The sequence below is a fragment of the Metarhizium brunneum genome, chromosome 4 (genome assembly GCF_013426205.1).
Source record: "Metarhizium brunneum chromosome 4, complete sequence".
In the NCBI taxonomy this organism is placed as follows: Eukaryota; Fungi; Ascomycota; class Sordariomycetes; order Hypocreales; family Clavicipitaceae; genus Metarhizium; species Metarhizium brunneum.
This window is the reverse complement of record NC_089425.1, coordinates 3,491,328-3,509,923: the sequence shown is the minus strand read 5'-3', so window position 1 is coordinate 3,509,923 and position 18,596 is coordinate 3,491,328. Positions and strand designations below refer to the sequence as shown.

Below are 18,596 nucleotides of genomic sequence, written 5' to 3'. Positions count from 1 at the left end.
CTTGGCCAGGGAAGCTCACTAGAATGTTTCCACGGAAGCTCTAGACGACGGTCCTTGTTCCCACCCGGAGTTGCCATATGGCTGAAGTCATCCGAATGCGCCTCGTCTTCCAAGACGTTTTACGGGCTTCGCATTGGCTGCGCACCGGTATTAGCTTCGTGTGGGTATCAGGTCCTGCTTCGTCCTGTCAATTTCCCATGGGTACTAGTATTTACTCGTCTTGGTCGAGTGTGGTCGGTTGCGGCACCATTACTTGGCGATTTGAGGTGGTTGGTACTTGACAAACCGGCATGAATTAGCTCTATGGTACTCTTTCTGGTGGTGGGGACGATCCTTGTGCGACCGAGTCCGAAAGACACACACAGCACCGGAGCCCGATTTGAGAAGGAGAATAGAGGTGACGGGCAACTTTTGAAAGTGCAAGTAGGTACAAGTAAACCCGACAGGGTATGTCAACAAATCGCAAACTTATGCCAAGGTACCGCCAGGGCATAGAGGGCACTGCCTACGACTACGACTGCAAAGCTCTATCAGTGGAAGTGAAACAGCACGACGCTGGGGAAAAAAATCGACGAGCCCATTACGCAAGCATAGACACATTCTTATCCGTATCAAGGACTTCGAAACTTGATAAAAACACTGCGTCATCTCGTCATATATTCTGTATCATACAAGGGCCGTGTCAGGTGTAGGTGGTTGGCCTATCCTGCCAGCTGTTATGACTACACCTACGATATCGTGGCTGTCGCTGTGAAAGTAAGAACGTGCTATATACATCAAATCATGAAATACGTTGTCCGGGCGGAAGCAGTCTAAGTGGTGGACCAGCCCTTGCTCATCTGAACGGCCTTCTCCCAGCGCTCAAATCTTTTGTTGGCATCCGCAGCAGTAATCTGGGGTTTGAAAACAGTCCGTCCTTCGGTGTTGACGTCCTTGAGGTCGTCAAAGGACTCCCAGACACCACCGGCAAAGCCAGCGGCGATGGCAGCACCAAGGGCAGTAGTCTCGCGCATGGCAGGTCGGTTGACGGGAATACCAATAATATCAGATTGGGTCTTGATGAGAAAAAAAAATCATGTTAGCCAGCATGTCTCTGCAAGTTGGACAAACAGAATGTTTATTTGTGGGGGTAAACTCACCTGCATGATAAGATCAGCATTGCACATGCCGCCGTCTACGGCAAGTTCAGAAAGCTTCTTGCCACTGTCCTTGGCCATAGCATCGAGGATAGCCTTGGTCTGGAAACAGGTCGCCTCAAGCGTGGCTCGGGCAATGTGACCACGCTGTGTGTAAGCGGTAATGCCGAAAATGGTACCTCTGGCATCGTCAATCCAATAAGGAGCGAAGAGGCCGCTGAAGGCAGTGACAAAAGTGCAGCCGCCATTATCCTCAACAGTCTCGGCTAAAGCGCTCAACTTGGAGGACGACTCAATGAAACCAAAGTTGTCAACAAGGAACTTGACACTAGATCCAGCCACTGCAATGCTGCCCTCCAGAGCATACATGGTCTTACCCTCGCCAAAGTCGAATGCGACAGTGGAAAGAAGTCCATGGGTAGAGATGACGGGCTTTTCGCCAACATTATACAGCAAAAAGCAGCCGGTGCCGTATGTGTTCTTGGCCAGACCGGGCTTGAAGCCCTTTTGGCCAACTAAAGCGGCAGACTGATCACCTAGACATCCCATGATCTTGACACCCTTGAGGCTAGTGGTGGCAAGCGAGCCATAAGCTTCCGCGTCGGCAGATCGGACGATCTTGGGCAGAGCAACCTTGTTACGGTCAATTCGGAACCAGTCAATAAGCTCAGCATCATATTCCAGAGTATGGATGTTCATGAACATGGTTCGCGACGCATTGGATGGGTCGGATACATGGACATTACGAGTGATGCCGCCGTTCAATTTGTACGCCAGCCAAGAATCGACGGTGCCGAAGGCCAAGTTGCCCTTTTCGTACGCGTCTTTGACTTCGGGGACGTTCTCAAGAAGCCACAGAAGTCTGCCGACTGATGAGTAGGTAGATAAAGGGAGCCCGCAGCGGCCAGTGAGCTCTCCTGCGCCAATGCGGGTCTTGAGGCGGCGTACAATGTCAACGTTGCGTGTATCGGTCCAGACAATACCGTTGTACAGAGCCTTTCCGGTGGTCTTGTCCCAGACTATGGTGGTCTCACGCTGGTTGGTGATGCCAATGGCCACAATCTGCTCACGAGAGTGTCCCTGAGTTTCAAACTTCTTAACAGCCCCGTCAATGCACTGTTCGACGGAAGAGATGATCTCCTCGGGATCGTGCTCGTGCCAGCTGCGGTAAGCATGAGGTTAGTCAATTGAAACGGCAAATGTGGAAAAGAGTGTCTCGGGCACACTAACCCAGGGTTAGGATAGATCTGCTTGAACTCGAGCTGATGCAGCGCTACAACCTCGCCATTCTTGTTGAAGATGAGGAACCGAGTGCTGGTGGTGCCTTGGTCAATGGCACCAATGAAGGTTGTAGAAGCGCTGGGAGACATGGTTGTGGATGTGTCTTTGGATTTGCAAAATGCTTGACGAATAATGGACGAGAGCATTCAAAGGCCAAGGGGAAAAAAGGAAAAAAAAAAAACCCCCTGGTAGCACTTGGGAAGCCGGGAAAACCAAGCACAAAATGAAACCCGCAAGCTTAATGCTACGGTTGAAGCGACAATGCGGGGAGCTTGACAGCTCGGAATGAGACGTGGGGAAAATGGGATGTGGAGGGGTATCGAACAAATAAGCTGGGGTTACGAGATGAGACGAGGAAAAGAAAAAAAGAAACAGAGGTTTTAAGGATGCGCAAGATGGAGGAGTAAATACTCTCGCGAAGAAGGCTCAACTACAGGGTTCTTTCACATGGCACTTGTCCAGAGTGTTTGGGCAAAAGCTCGTGAGCTGTTGGGTCGGCTCGGAGTCGGACCTCGATTGGAGGAGAAACCCCCAAGCCCCGTTGTGCTGTGTACAATGCGGAGATGCCTCACAGCCGGTGAACTTGAGAGCTGACATCACTTCTCTAGTTGGGAGATGGCTTCTCGCCCTCCGGTGGCTGAATGCACAAATGGCATGCCCATCCTCATCCTCATCCCCATCCCCGCCACAAGCCACCAAGCCTTCCCCATGTTTGAGAAACTAGCATGGTTTGGCACGCCGCCGAAGAACAGCCAGCGACTACCCCAGTCACTTTACGACCAGCATCATCACCGGCTGGGGCGGTGTGGGGGAGAGGCAGGGACACGAGTAGTGCCAAACCGACGCTCCGTGTCACGAGGGGAGAAGAAATCCGGAATTTGTGGGAACATGTCACGATGGGTGATCTGGAGCATGGTTCTCAGGAACACGGCCAGCGTCTCGGTGTGAAGCGATCTGGCTCCTCGGTCAGTCAATAGCAGGTCCACAGTGGAATTGGCCAGAAACCTCGTCTGGCCCACCGGGCACGTTTCGTTACTTGCCATGCGACGATGCAGCATCCCGATGGCCGTGGGCACTGCTGGGCGGTCGTCTGTGTGGAGAATCTGGGATTCGTCGTGGGCACTTTTGAGGCGTCTTTAAAACGATTGCGATTTTGGAGATTCGGTCTTTCAGACCCGAGTGCACCGGATGGACCCGCCAACGTCCGAAAGCTGGATCAATTATGGACCATGAAGGAACGGAGTAGACGGATGGCTTCAGGGCTGTACCTGAGCTATTCAAAGCCACGGCCAGACAACAGCACATTGGCCATGTTTTCATGAGAGGTTGAGACATGTTGGATGCTCATATGTGGTCTTGCTGCGTGACAAGACGGCACAGGCTGGCCACGCAGGCCATAAATAAGCAAGCCTCGGTCGCTGTCGGTGAAATGTTAGGTACTGAGCAATCACAGGTGAGAGAGAGTTTCACACTTGTCTTCGATTGTGATGATGGGCTAACGGTGCGAAAAGCAATTCTTGACACGTAGCGGCGGCTTGCTCTGTACAACGCCATTGCCGCAGCGCAGGCACCCCTGGCCAGCGTTGAGGACCCGGCCTCCACATCCAAGAACACAGTCCCAGAACTTTGAAGCTTATTGGGCTTGCAGCCCCCCCAACTGGATTGCTGCAGAACCGCGGGCGGATCGCACACCATCAGGCCAGCCAGTCCGTTGTGGCCGGATCGGTATGTACATGAGGAATTGGCCCGTGGAACTGAGAGCGCAGGCGCCAGACGCAAGGCTTATGTACCTAGGTACCTAATGTATGGTAGCGTCGATCATACGGTCGAAAATACCGACCGCTACCTCTGCTAAATTTACATGTTTAGGCTGTTTGGATGTTCCTGGGGCGTCGTCTAGAAAGCGCCGCGTTTCTCACCTTTATTCGACCCCGAAAGAGCAGGGCTGAGCGAGCCAATGCCAGCATTTTCTCACACGCTACGGAGTAAATCGAGAAACAAGCCACATGCTCGGTCATATTGGGCGAACGGATGGGGAACGAAAGACACCAGGGGCCAGAGAAAGCAAGTGTGGCGTTCTAGAATACGGACCTTGGATCGTCAGACATTGTATCTTCTCGGTGGTCCCGTCCGAGATTTCGGGTTTGCTTGGATCCTTTCTGCATTGGGATCGATCTTGGATGCATGTCTTATTATCCACGCATTATGGTTATTTTTTCCTTGTCGTCTGAACAAGAATCCGAGGCGGTCAAAACGGTGCCTTGACACGTTTAACGTGCTCTGGGACGCGGCCATGGTACATAAACACGGTCCAAGGCGGCGGCAAACCGACAGTGGCACTGCAGGATGCCGAAAACACCCGCGCCGCAAACACAACATGTAGGATCAATATGGGCCGAGGAATTGATGCTAGTGTTAAACGGGGACCTTTGCGTTTTTTGCGCCATCAGTCGGGGTTGCACTGCGTCCCGAGTCGGCCAATGTGGCCGAAGATGCATCGCACAACAGACTGCACTGGGAAAGAGACCAACCCCCCCCTTCGAGCCCCTTCAAGGCGTGCGCCCATGTCTGTCTTGGTGTTCTGTTGGCGCGCGTGGAGAGAGACGCGCATCTCGTGATGCCGAGCATAACGTCTGGCACCCGAGGCCTTGGAGATTTGGCCAAGCACGTCGGGGCGCCACAGGCGAGGTTGAAGAATGCAAAACACTGGCGTCTGAATGCGTTTTGAACAATGATCCGCAAAGTTTGGCGCGCGGCGGGCGATACGGGGCGGCTGACGGGGGGTGGTGATGGATCCTGGAAGGGGTTGGCAACAGGCTATCGGGCCATGTTGGGCAGAGTCGTCGACGTATGTATCTTCTGCATGTATGCATGTATGTATGTACATGCTTGCATCTTGCTGTAGAAATTCGAACAAGCTGTGGCTGCCGCGCTCTGGCGCCGAGATGGCTTGGCCATGGCGTCCAGGGCAGCCAAACAGGAATTGACGCGAAGAACGCTTGATCTCGGCGGCCTAGCAGACTACTAGGTGGATATCCACACATGGATGGCCCCGTCGTCCGGAACTGGTGGTTGTGCCCGCAGGTTTTTGTTGTCGCTTGCCCGCGGCACCACCGAACGACGATCCACAACACCTCATGAGGTCAACTGGTCCTTCGACGCCGTGCTTCTTCAGTCATGCCCTTGCTTGCCCTCTCCCTACACCATACACACCATACCTTGTCGTCCAGGGCCGGCATGCGGCTCCCCGCTTCGTCGCGAGCGTCCGGGGCGCACCAGCTCGACATGTCAAGTCTAATCGTGGCCTGGTCGTCGCCCTCATCACCACATCCCCAAGAGGCATACGCCCAAGCCCCTCTCGGGTTGAACCCCCCTCCTTTGTTGTTTATCCAAACTACAAGCAACTAGACTTTCGAGCTTGTCTATGTCTCATCATACTGTACCCAAGCCCCGTTCTTTCTTGACCCCAAGCTGTCTAATTCTCCCAACGGTCTCTTTTCGCCTCCACGTTCTTCAACTCCCCGTGGGGATACATAATAGTCTCACCGTCCCCCCATCCGATGCAACTTTGGAAAAAACGTCAAAGTCTCCAACCTGTCGCCCCGACGCATCCGTCTGTTGTCAGACTAGACGCTTTTCTATTTCGCGTTCCCACTTTATACCCGTCATACCACTTGGCCCGCCCCGTGTCGCACAAGTTTTAAACTTTGCCGCGGCATCTTCAACTCAGCCATCTTTTGCCTCATCCATCATCGCCGGCCTCTTGTCTGTCTCTGTCCTCCCGGGGCAGCAGTACTCATGTCCATTCTTCCACCGACCCAGGACTCGGTGTCAGAATCATCCGTTGGCAAATCTGTACCCGTCATCAAGGTCGACATGGGAGCGTCAGTCATTCACGATGAGCCCATGTCCGGATCTGACATGATCCCCGCCGAGAAGCAGCCTCGATGGCCCAAGATTCGGTCCATTTGGCAGGATGCGTTTTCCGAATTCTTTGGAACCATGATTCTCCTCTTGTTTGGCGACGGCGTCGTTGCCCAAGTCGTTCTCAGCAACGGCACCAAGGGCAACTACCAGAGTATTTCATGGGGCTGGGGGTGAGTTGAGGAAAACCCTTTTCCTTCTTCCCATGGCGAGCCGGTCTTGACTGATTCACTAACAATGGGCAAATAGCATCGGCGTCATGCTTGGTGTATACGTTGGCGGCAAGTCGGGCGGCCACATCAACCCGGCCGTGACGCTGGCCAACTGCGTGTATCGCGGCCACCCGTGGCGGAAATTCCCAGTCTACGCGCTGGCCCAGCTCCTCGGCGCCATGGTCGGCGCCGCCATCGTCTACGGCAACTACCGCTCTGCCATTGACGCCTTTGAGGGCGGCGCGGGCATCCGCACCGTCAGCGGCCCCAATGCCACCGCCGGCGTCTTTTGCACCTACCCTGCCGCCTTCATGACCCGGACCGGCATGTTCTTCTCCGAGTTTGTCGCCAGCACGATTCTACAGTTTGTCATCTTTGCCATGGCCGACAGCAACAACATTGGGGCCGGGCCCCTGATGCCCCTGGGCCTCTTCTTCCTCATCTTTGGCATTGGCGCTTGCTTCGGCTGGGAGACTGGCTATGCTATTAACCTGGCTCGCGACTTTGGTCCCCGTCTGGTCACCTACATGATTGGCTATGGCCCCGAGGTGTTTTCCTTTGGCGGCTACTACTTTTGGGTATGTTTTTTTTTGTCTTATCCCCTTTATTATTACACACACACTTGGCAGCAGCTACAACGGTGTGAAACGAAAGAGGAATTTCCATGTCGAGCCGAAACTAACATGCTTTAGATTCCCATGGTTGCCCCTTTCCTGGGCTGCCTCGCCGGCGGCGGTCTCTACGACCTCTTCATCTACACGGGCGATTCGCCCATCAACTCGCCCTACCTTGGATTCAACCGGCTCCTCAAACCCCGCCGCAGCGTGTGGTCAAACACGTACAACAAGTCTCCAGAGTCCAAAGTATAGGCGAATTTTCCGCCCTTTTTCATCCTTCACACGGCATCCCGGACGGGCCTGCCGCGGGAAAAAAAATTAAGTCACGTAGACTACAGAAGCATTTTATTTCAAAGAACAGATACGGGGGCAAAACAGGAGGACCCAAGCGGAAAAAAATGACAACAGAAAAAGCCTGATATTCTTATTTTTCAGCGCTCATCTTGTTTGCATTTGGGCGTTTTATTTAATCTTTTTCTTCTTTTCTCAAATGATATCGTACGGGTTCACAAGTACAAGTACAAGTATGTACGGGATGGGATGGAGGGTGTTACGGCGGGCCAGGTATAGTGGGATTCTGAGCAAATCAAATTCATTGCAGCCTTCAATCTTGCGATTCTGTTTACTTTGACGTGTCGGTTACGTCTGTATCCGTTTATAACCCTGGGACCTCGTCTGCGTGATCTCGGTAGTGTCCTAGCGGTTACCTGCAAACCAGTGAAAATAGACACAGCTCGTGGTGTTGTCGATATAGCTCGTATGTACGAACACTGGCAAGCCCATCTTGGGCCTGACGGCAAGAGCAAACCGGAGCATGTGATGAGCCAGCAACGCACGAATAGAAGGCCATGGGTCCCGGGCGTGTGCTGCGGAATATTGGCGAGGGCGATATCGTGCATTAGGAAGATGGGGAAACATGGTACGAGGGGTGGATTGCACGGGGGGCAATCCGCTTCGATATCCGGGTCTGGCGAGAGTCGAGAACTGAATCAGCTGGTGTTGGATGGTTAGGAGTCAGGGGCGGAGGGCAGAGTATGCTTCCGTGTACCTCTGTAAAATGATGGGCTGGCCAGTCTGCCATGTGACCTTTGTGCTACGCGAGTCGCCGGAGCGAATTGATGGACACGAGGAACAGCATGTTGTTGGTCTGCCGGGGTGTAATTTTCAAATCATGTCAGCAGTACTCCGTAATCCTGGCGGCATTTCCTCTTTTTTCCCAAGTGGCGATTTTTTTTAGGAGGGTTCAACTAGCTGAGTAGCGAGGGCTTGCATGAGCAGGATACCTCGGCTTATTGCGAATGCTACCACCGCGCCCCCAGCGTCTGTCCTGGAGAAAGCACCAAGGCATACTGGGGGTTTCTAGAGTTGCTAGCTGATTGCGGGGACGACATGGATTTTTGGGCTGCGCACGTGGGCGAGCATAAAACGGTTTTGTACGTCGTTTCTCCAGCCCGTGGATGCTTGCCATGGACATGGGACCCCGTGTGCGTCTGCATGCCGTTTCGACAACATGGAGTAGATGCGTGAACTCGGTTCACCGTCGGTGTGCGTAGACCGTATGGGCGATGGACTGACACGACGTCTGGTTCGAAATGGGCGAGGTGTGTATGTAAGCGGCGCCACAGGAGGTAGAAAGGTTCCAGAAGGATTGCTAGGCCAGGGGTTCCTGGTGGCGGTGCGGAGTACTCCGTACTGAGTAGTTCGGTGGCGTTTTGCCCGTTCGTCGGCATAGTGTTAGAGAGGAGTGGAGAGCAGACTGGAGACCGTTGAACTGGGTTCGGCCGGAGTTTTGGCAATTTCCCAGCTGCCATGGGCCTGGGTCGGAGAAAAATGTGAGAAACGGACTTTTGGACGAGTGGGCGGAAGTGGCGTGCTGAGCTGGGTCCTGCCAGGAACCATGATGAAAGCGGCGGACATTTGGGCGAGTTGGAAAAATGGAGCCTCAAAAGGTTTTTTTTACCCGTCAGCGACTATTGAGTGGATGAGCCACATGAATCAAAGCAAAGGTTGAAAAAATAGACTTTCGGGTTTGGGTCGGTATAGCGAGCCCGAGCGAAGCGGGCGACCCACCCTGCGAGTGGGTTGGTACAAGAGCGCTTTGAACGCCAGATCTCGGCGAGGGAATACCGAGCGACGCAAAGCATGGATTTGATCCCAGTGCCTGGTTTCGGCTATCGACCCGCAAGTCGGATGGGCTCGGTGGCCAAATACCGACGTGCATGAGCTTGATGCTCGTCATCGGGCCTGCGGCTCTGCGTGATGCACAGCGTAACTGACCACATGTACAGTTAGTCGACGTGATGATATAATCGTCCAACTCGAGGCTGTATTGGAAAAGGGGCCCACCACGGCAAAGAGTGTGTAGTAGATACTGGGCACATGCAGCCATTCATTCGGCATCAGGTTGCCCATCACCACCACGACACCTCCGTTGGCCTTGTATCGTAGTAGTATTGCCGTAGCACAAGTCGACAGCTTCTTGACTCGGCTAAAACACGACGTGGGTGTTTCCGCCAATCATGTCAGCACATTTCGGCCGTCAATGCTAGCCAGAGTGCGGGCCGTCATAAAGCCGCACGTGGGACGCTCCTTTGGTAGGAAACGACGTCGACTGTCTTGCGAAAGGCGTCAACTGTTCTCATTCCCCGCGGCGGTGCGAGTTTGTTCCCACAAGTGAAACCTGGCGACGAACAAGAAGCCCGGCATTTGGACACCGAACCCGCTGGCCCCCGTTTTTATGGGCTCGGTTCGGTGACTGACGACAAATATATCGACAGCTCTGGTGTCCGTGGTTTGTTATCTCCGGCGCCATCTTTTCCTTTCTTTTTTTAACTCCATTGCTTTCATTATTTTCGTCTCTTTTCTCCTTCTTTCCTACTGGCATCATTTCTATATATATCCTTGCGTCGCTTGGAGCCGCCGCTTTCACACCCACGCGAACAAACACCAAGAAAAAACACGCCTCAGCCCGTCGACATCAACATCGACATCGACATCCCCGGCCGCACACATCAGGCATGCCGCCTCGACTCACCAAGCTCTGGCGTCCCGTCGCCGCAGCTACCGCCGTCACGGCCGTCACACTTGGCGGAACAGTCATCTACTCTCGCGCCAACAAGAACCTCTCGCACGACAGGGCTCTCGTTCCGCCGCGCCGCGACGCCAACGGCAAAATCGTCCCTCCCGCCTTTCCACCCATCAGATCCCGAGCCGAGCAGCTCGCCGAGCTACGAAAACACAACGCCAAAGACGCCGAGTATGACATCCTCATCATCGGAGGCGGTGCCACGGGCACAGGCATTGCGCTGGATGCCGTGACCCGCGGCCTCAAGGTCGCCCTGGTCGAGCGCGACGACTTCTCCGCCGGCACGAGCTCCAAGAGCACCAAGCTCGTCCACGGCGGCGTGAGGTACCTCGAAAAGGCCGTCTGGAACCTCGACTACCCACAGCTGGAGCTCGTCATCGAGGCTCTCCGCGAGCGCAGGGGCTTCCTGAACATCGCGCCGCACCTGTCCAGCTCCCTGCCCATCCTGCTGCCCCTGCAGAGCTGGTTCCAGGCGCCCTACCTCTGGGCCGGCTGCAAAATGTACGACCTGCTCGCCGGCTCCCAGGGCCTGGAGTCGTCCTACCTCCTCAGCCGGACCAAGGCCATTGACGCGTTCCCGCTGCTCAAGAGGGACAAGCTCGTCGGCGCCCTGGTCTACTACGACGGCCAGCACAACGACTCCCGCATGAACGTCTCTCTCGCCCTGACCGCCTCCCTGTACGGCGCCACCGTGCTGAACCACGTCGAAGTAACTGCCCTTGACAAGGACGCCGACGGCAAGATTTGCGGCGCCACGGTCCGCGATCTCATGGCCGGCGAGGAATCGTCGTCGCGGCCCTTTTCCGTGCGCGCAAAGGGCGTCATCAACGCCACCGGTCCCTTTGCCGATGCCATTGAGCGCATGGACGACCCCCAGCGCAAGGAGATCATCGCCCCGGCCTCTGGCGCCCACGTCATGCTTTCGGGAAAGCTGTGCCCCAAGGGAATGGGCATCCTGGACGCTGCCACCTCTGACGGACGCGTCGTGTTTGTTTTGCCCTGGCAGGGAATGACGGTTGCGGGAACGACGGACAATGCGTCCGCGGTGGAGAGGGAGCCCGTGGCAAGACAGGACGACGTCGACTTTATCTTGAAGGAGGTCAGCAAGCTTCTGGAGCCCGAGAGCGTCTTGACCCGCGACGATGTTTTGGCCACCTGGTCTGGTGAGTACTTATGTCCCCCCCCTCCCCTTTTTTCAACCTTCCTGGCTTGCCGAGCCGTGTGCTGACGAAGCGGCAGGCATTCGCCCGCTGGTTCGTGACCCCAAGGCAGGCAACACCGAGTCCCTGGTGCGCTCGCACCTCGTCACCGTCTCCCCCTCGGGCCTGCTCACCTGCGCCGGCGGCAAGTGGACGACGTACCGCCAAATGGCCGAGGACGCCGTCGACGAGGCCATCGGGGCCTTTGGCCTGACGCCCCGGCCCGTCGCGCTGCCCGACATCAGCGGCCACCAACTCCCGAGCCTCACCACCGACGGCCGGTGCCGGACGCTGTCCACGCCCGTCCTCGGCGCGCACGGCTTCTCGACCTCGCTGCCGTCGCAGCTGATGGAGGTGTACCCCATCGACGCCGACGTCGCGCACCACCTGGCCACCAACTACGGCGACCGGGCGTGGGCCGTCCTCGCCGCCTCCCCCTCGGTCTCGCGCGTCGCCCCGTCGTTCCCCTTTATCGAGTCGGAGCTGCGGCACGCCGTGCGCTCCGAGGCCGCGTGCACCGCGGCCGACGTGATCGCCCGCCGGATGAGGCTGGCCTTTTTGGACGTGGACGTCGCGCTGCACGCTTTGCCGCGCGTCATTGACGTCTTGGCCGAGGAGCTCGCGTGGTCCGAGTCACGCAAGGAGCAGGAGTGGCGGGATACCGTGCGCTTCATGAGGTCCATGGGCTTGGACGAGGACAAGCTGGGCGTCACGAGGGAGGACGTTGTCACCGGGAAGGTGAGGGCGCGGAGGGCGCTGGGCGCCAAGGAGCCCGCCAAGGACGTTGAGATTCCCCTGGGCAGAGAGCTGGAGGCTGGTGCCATGAGGAATGCTGCATAGGAGCGTGGGCCTTTTTTCGTCGACCAGGGAAGTGGGTGTGTCTCATTTTGTTTGGGGGGAAAGCCGCTGTGCTTGGGGCATTTATTTTGAACAACTGGCGTGGGCGTTGGGATTTTTCGACATAGAGTCTTTTGGTTGCATAGAGCCAGTCAGATTAGCGCTCGTATTCTACAATGTATGCTTTTAGCAAGGCTGATTCTGTTCTCGCGAGTTGTATCGTCGGACTAGGGCAGAAAGGCGCGAATTCGGGCATTTCTGGTCAAGTGAAACTCATATCAAGTGGCTCGTTCACTTAGTTGGCAATGAGTACCTGACCGTTGTCTTGTAAGCACGCACCCGAGGACATGTACACGACTTGATGGTTGCCATGTGTCACGACTCACGAGACGTGTACTTAATGGTGTTGCGGCCCGCAGACTACGTGTGCGACATCTGTCATGCATTGTCTAATTCCCAGGCCGCTGGTCGGTTTGTCCAGGTTCTGCCCAAGTGTTCCTTATCTAATTCCAAAGTTTACAGTCGGGATTTGCATCATGACGAAGCGCAAAACCACGCACCACTCACAATCGTTGAAGAAGAAGGCATAAGGACTCAAGGGCCAGGACATGGCAAGAGGATACATTCAGTTTCGAGCGGCTGCGACGCACATCTTCATCTCGCCATGTGTTATCCAGCCTCGGCCCAGGCATCATGTCCAGACCGATGTCTCACTCAAGGTTCTTCGCATATCCACATGGTTTTATTACGTCACGAAATAATGCCCGGTCTCGTAAAAACCCTGGACTCCGGGGAGAAAGGCACGTGGTAGCCGCGAGCAGTACTCAGCAGCCCATTCCTTCCTCTCTAAGGCCCAGCGAGAAAACCCGAATCTCAGTTTTGCCAGTGTTGCCGGAAATTAAGCCACCCGCGCAACCTACATTGCAAATGGTTCCATGTTTATACAGCTGTTGTGGTATTTCTAAAATGCACAAATACCCCCATACGCCATGAAATGCCCAGCCCCAAGCCCCCCTTATCCATGAACCAGACTCGACAAGAAAATGCAAAAAGCACACAATAGTCCACTTATGTATCAAGTTTTTTAGTTTTTTTTTTTTTATAAAAAAAACGCCGCCACAACACGCACAGCCTTACCATCTCACGCCGGCAATTCCGCCAGCGCAGGAGGGCGACCACTCGCATCCCCCGGAACAGGCCGGTAAACCCGACAAGGCAGCTTCCCCAGCCCCCCCGCCGAGACACACTCCGACTGCAGCTCGGCCACACTCTCCGTGTAGTCGGTGGCCGCGCCGCCGCTTCCGCCGCCGCCGTCCTTCCGGGCCCGCCTCTTCGCCCGCCGCCAGAAGAACAGGAACACCAGCGCCGCGACGGCCAGGCAGAAGACGCTCACGGCGGCGCCGAGTCCAGCCCGCGCACCCACGGACAATGGATCCCGGGGTGCAGACTCTGCCGGTGCAGCGGCCGCCGCAGTCGTCAACGCCGACTCCGCCGCCGAGACGGACACGGGCGACGACGCGCTCTTGTCAGTGACGTTGAAGTAGCCCGAGGACAGCTGGTGCGGATCGCTGCCCTGGCGCGACGGGCCGCCCTCGAAGAGCCAGAAGAAAAAGGTCGGCGAGGCCGCGAGGTCCAGGGCGTACGTCTGCACCGTCCAGGTGAAGTTGGAGGGGCCGTGGGCGGCAGCTTGGTCGAGCAGTCAGTGAGCTGAGGCTTTGGGAGTCTTTTCTGATGGCGCCTGGCTCGAAAAGGGACGAGCCGAGTCGCGACGACTGCGCTTTCCAACTCACCGTAGACAACGGACCCGAGTGTCGGGCGGCCTCCCCCCTCGGCGCGCTGCCACAGCGCGATGGTGTAGTTCTTCAGGTCTGTCGTGTACGAGACGTTGACCTTGTCGCCGGCTGATAGGACTGCTCCCGCCGCCGGGCTGGTGAACTGGCACGTTGCCAGGGGCAGGATTGTCGCGGCTAGCAGGGAGGCGAGCGTTTGACGCAGCATCGCGGGTTTCGGTGCAGGACGGCGTTTGCGCATCACGCGGGGTTGGCGCGCGTGAGAGGGAGAGGGCGAGAGGTGCGTCGGCATTAGTATCAGGCAGACGGTCGAGCAGGTAGGCTGGTGTAATTGGCTGTGGGTGTTGATGTAGGAACAAAGAGCTTCGGGGGGGACGCATGTTGGTGCCCTCGGGGGGTTTGGGGTTGTTTACATGTATGTATGTTGTGCATCGGCGTCTGTTCCCAGAGCTAGTCGCAATGCGGCACATGGGAAGTCTGGGGAAGCCTGTGATGTGATGGCTTTGCGTTGGCCTGCGGTTCGTGATGCCGGTTCGCGGTGGCGGCTGCTCCGTGCCATGGCATGGGGGGACGCACGTCCCGACGAGAGGAACCTCGGAGTTGATGGCACGAGAGACGTGACGGGCCAAGGATGCCGTGAGCTATTTGCGTGTTGAGGTGTCGCAGGACAGCACCGGCGAGTTGCGCCCGTGTACGAAGCTGTGACGATCTGGATTCTGACATCTTGGCTCGCGGGACACTCCAACGCGAGACATGGGGAATAACCGCCTTGCGGGTACTCCGTACTCCGTATATGCCTCAATATTAAATAGAGGAACCGCCACCGAGAGCTTGGGCCATGTTTACCCGAATGCGTCTGTTATTCTTTGCGCCCAACGCGCCGTTGTCTCATTTGTCCCCGTGTCGCCGGCTTCCTCCCAGCTCTCGTCAGCTATATATTCGCCTCTGCCAGTATTGCGCTTGCTTTCTCGCCTCGGTGTGCGTCTGTACAACTTCCTGCGACTCCGCCGGCGATCCAACTCGGCAGAGCTACCTCGTCTCAACATGTACCTCGGCCTCTTGGCGTCTCGGTCCATCATCGCGAGCATCTTTGTTGTCTGCTGCCACCACGTCCGGCTAGCCGTCCTCTTACAACGCCACCAGAAGGCGCCAACCGCTTCATAGCCAGGGCAACAACGCCACTGACCGCATGAAAGCATCACCTGATATTGTATCCATGGGGGTAGACGGGCATGGACCTGGAATTGGTGACTGCTTGGAGACGAGCCTGTACAACCGCAGGAGAATGGCAGTCGACTCTCGGTCCACTGGAGTGCAGTATATCCACGATTCCAAAGCGCCGACCCAACGGCTACCGGGCTTCCGACCCAAAGAAGACCCGACCAGATGTCAACAATCGTTGTTTCCGGTGGCGGTACATGTGTGACATGTTTGGTCGGAGGATGCGAGGCCTATGTCGTCGAGGGTGTTGACAATTCAGCTTGGTTCCTGCCCTTGGAGGAATAAGACTTAGATGTAACGCCCCGTACCATCTCTGTCCGCAGGGCATCAAGACGTGAAACGGAAAAGCTCAGTCTCCAAAATCTCACAACAACTCGTTGCCTATATGGCACAAAACACCACTCAGGCCCGGGCATGTCCCGCCGCAGCGGCCCCCCAACACGTCCTTTCTTTGTCCCTGTGCCATGAAACGAAATGTCCATAAATGACACGGAGACCGGTGTGTGTGCCCGCCGAGGACAAAAGGCGACAAAACTCGCCACCCCAAGGGACCTGGCGCCCGCTCGCAAGAGTTCCTTCTGAGCGAACAATAGTCGTCGACTCGTTGGGCAGGCTCGCGGCAGCGTCCCCGGCGCGAAGGGAGATTTTGACTGACGAATCGACGATGCTTGTGTGCACATCGAGTGACATGTGCTGCTGGCTGCTGGCTGCCTTGTATGTGGCAGACCTCTGAAACTGACCGATATCAAAACCCAAAGACCAGAGCTGACGGCGCCGCTTCCCGACAAAGGCCTTGTTTTGTCTTGGAACTTTTCCAGTCACGCCGAGATATACTGTTTGTCCTGGAGGGAGGCGGACAGGATCGTCACAATGGAAATTGCATCTCCTGGCGGCGTCTCTCCAACGTATTCCCCTCCAGGGTCTTCAGTCAGCAACAGCCTATCTATAGTAAACCATGTTATTAAGCCATTGCACCTCTAGTCGTTGAATCTATACAATATAAAACAAGTCATGCCGTCGCGTTTCCACCCCGTAGCTCATCGGAGATGATTAAAAGTGAAAAATGGTATATAAACAAAACAAAACAAACCCAAAAATACATGAAAAAGCAAAGAAACCCAAAAAAACTCCTCTAGTCCGTTTCCCACCCAACAGCCCTGTGCAAGCCATGCATCTCATCCAACCGCCGCCGCATCAACTCCAAGTCATCCGCCTCATCCCGCAGCACCGCCCTCAACAAGCCCAGCGCGCGCTTCAAATCGTCGACAAGCCCCGCCTCGCCCTCCAACGACGCCAGGCCCTTCTCCGTGCTGGCAATGGCCCTCCGCGCGGCGCGGACCTGGCCCCAGAACACGTCCGTCTGGTTCACGTACCCCGTCCGCTCCAGGGGCACCTCCCACTCCAGCGGCGTCTTCTCGACCGTGTCGAGCCAGCGCTCCATGCGCGGCCAGCGCAGGTCGTCCAGCCCCGGGAAGTGCACCAGCAGGCTGCCCTTGTCGCCCTCGAAGCCGGTGGAGAACTCGTACGCGTTGGTCAGCGGCCGCGGCATGTAGACGACGGCGCGGGCGTAGCCGGCCCCGTCCGGCCCGCCGTCCGACTTGTTGAAGATGCCGGCCATGACGTCCTGGTCGGCGTTGCGGCCGAGGTCGACGCCCGGGTGGTGCAGCGGGTAGCCGATGGTCTCGGCGAGCATGGTGACGGTCCAGGGGTGCACGCGCAGGAAGATGATGCCCGTGTTGAGGCCGTTGTGGTCGCGGGACGCTACGACGTGGATGTCGGGCATGTCCGCCGGCGGGAGGAACATGTCCGCCGGGATGGCTGGGTTGATGATGATGGAGTCGGCGTCCACCCACCTGTTTTCGTGGATTCATCAGCACGCCGGTGTGAGTGAAGCCTTCAAATAATGTTGGACTTGCTCGACGGAACTGGCCCCCCCAAGCGTCCTCCTGCCTTTTTTTTTTTTTCAAAGGGGGAGCCGAGGGCAATGGGGCAAAACAACTTACATCATCCATTCTATCCTCTCGTCGGCGGGTTTGGACAGTTCGTTGACGACGGCGGTGAGCAGGTAGGTGGGCTTATTCCAGAAGCCGGCGGCAATGTCCTGCCGCAGAACGAGCATCGGATACCCCCAGCGCGCCGCGTGCCGCTCGTGGCTTTGTATGGCCCTCTCATACAGGCTATTCTTGGGCCCGTACAGCATGGAAACCTTGGCCACCTTGTGAGAAGACGGCACATTGGAGGACTTGGGTGGTGATGGCGGCGGCGACGGCAGCGCGGGCAGGTGATCTCGCATAAAGTACACCAGGCCCAGGAGATATATGGCGACGGCGACGGCCATCACGCGGCCCAGCTTCATCTTCTGGTATCGAGACATTGGGCCAAAACACCGAGCGTATGATGGCGCTTCCGTCTCGGGGGGGCCCATTTGGAGTCGAGCGGTGTAATTGCAAGTCGGCGTAGATTGCACATGCCTATGCGGGAGGCGCACTGGTCATGATGGTCAAGGCGAGGTTCCCGGCGAGGACGAAGGAGGAGAGAGAGAGAGAGAGAAGAGAGTCAGATTCGCCCGAGGGCCTGTGGTAGCGACATGTCTTTGTGCGACGTCTTGCTTCGTCTATTCGATCCGTCAGACCCCAATCTCACGCGCGACCTGTACTCCGTAGTCTATACTCCGTCCTCTGTTATTGACTTGCTGCCCTGCTTCCGGTGGGAGGACGGGCCCTACACGACCCTGGCTGGTGCTGGGTCATGCATGCATGGCGCATCTTGACTCGAAATGGCCTCTTGTTTGGCGGACACACTCCACTCGAGCAGGAGCGGCATGGTGGGACAGGAAGACGGCCCGTATAGTATAACTAAGACTGTCTGTGACTGTGACTGTGACTGTGGCTGACAGGGTCCGGCATTGAATCGTGCGCTGGCCATGCCCGTGTCGGTAGCTCTCATCCGTGGCCAAAAGCTGGTAGACTGTTGCCATGTACTTCGTATGCCACCGGGAATGAACTGCTCCGTGCTAGTACTCCGTACGCCGTATGGAATCAATTACAATTCAGACCCGACCCTACCCTCACGACCAAACCCGCAGCGCCCACTGGTTGGACCGTACACGCGCCGAGTCAAGGCCTGGTCGACCCTGGCCGTGACGGCGTCGAATATATGACCAGAGTCATGAGGCTTCGTGACGTCCGCACACGCCGAGTTTGATCACAAATGACCAGCAGCAGCACCAAAAGCCACAGCGACGCCAGGTAGGGGGGCTAATAACGAATTGAAAAAGCTCTTAAAATTAAGGAG

General features: G+C 56.5%; 5 protein-coding genes across 5 annotated transcripts; 2 read left to right on the top strand and 3 right to left on the bottom strand.

The window, feature by feature from the left end:
* Positions 1–812: 812 nt before the first annotated feature.
* Positions 813–2,506, bottom strand: Gk (Glycerol kinase; the record flags this gene model as incomplete). Its single annotated transcript, XM_014689872.1, has 3 exons — positions 813–1,055; positions 1,140–2,298; positions 2,367–2,506. 3 exons carry the CDS (start codon positions 2,504–2,506, stop codon positions 813–815), a joined length of 1,542 nt encoding a protein of 513 aa, XP_014545358.1.
* A 3,709-nt stretch (positions 2,507–6,215) lies between these two features.
* On the top strand, positions 6,216–7,422 carry G6M90_00g077430 (uncharacterized protein; the record flags this gene model as incomplete). Its single annotated transcript, XM_014689873.1, has 3 exons — positions 6,216–6,514; positions 6,591–7,131; positions 7,246–7,422. The coding sequence occupies 3 exons, from the start codon at positions 6,216–6,218 to the stop codon at positions 7,420–7,422; spliced, it is 1,017 nt and encodes a 338-aa protein (XP_014545359.1).
* A 2,765-nt stretch (positions 7,423–10,187) lies between these two features.
* On the top strand, positions 10,188–12,294 carry Gpd2_1 (Glycerol-3-phosphate dehydrogenase; the record flags this gene model as incomplete). Its single annotated transcript, XM_014689874.1, has 2 exons — positions 10,188–11,418; positions 11,495–12,294. 2 exons carry the CDS (start codon positions 10,188–10,190, stop codon positions 12,292–12,294), a joined length of 2,031 nt encoding a protein of 676 aa, XP_014545360.1.
* A 1,138-nt stretch (positions 12,295–13,432) lies between these two features.
* On the bottom strand, positions 13,433–14,289 carry G6M90_00g077410 (uncharacterized protein; the record flags this gene model as incomplete). Its single annotated transcript, XM_014689875.1, has 2 exons — positions 13,433–13,977; positions 14,082–14,289. The coding sequence occupies 2 exons, from the start codon at positions 14,287–14,289 to the stop codon at positions 13,433–13,435; spliced, it is 753 nt and encodes a 250-aa protein (XP_014545361.1).
* Positions 14,290–16,434: 2,145 nt separating this feature from the next.
* Positions 16,435–17,676, bottom strand: G6M90_00g077400 (uncharacterized protein; the record flags this gene model as incomplete). The annotated part of the gene is made up of 2 exons (XM_014689876.2): positions 16,435–17,155; positions 17,306–17,676. 2 exons carry the CDS (start codon positions 17,674–17,676, stop codon positions 16,435–16,437), a joined length of 1,092 nt encoding a protein of 363 aa, XP_014545362.2.
* Positions 17,677–18,596: the final 920 nt, after the last annotated feature.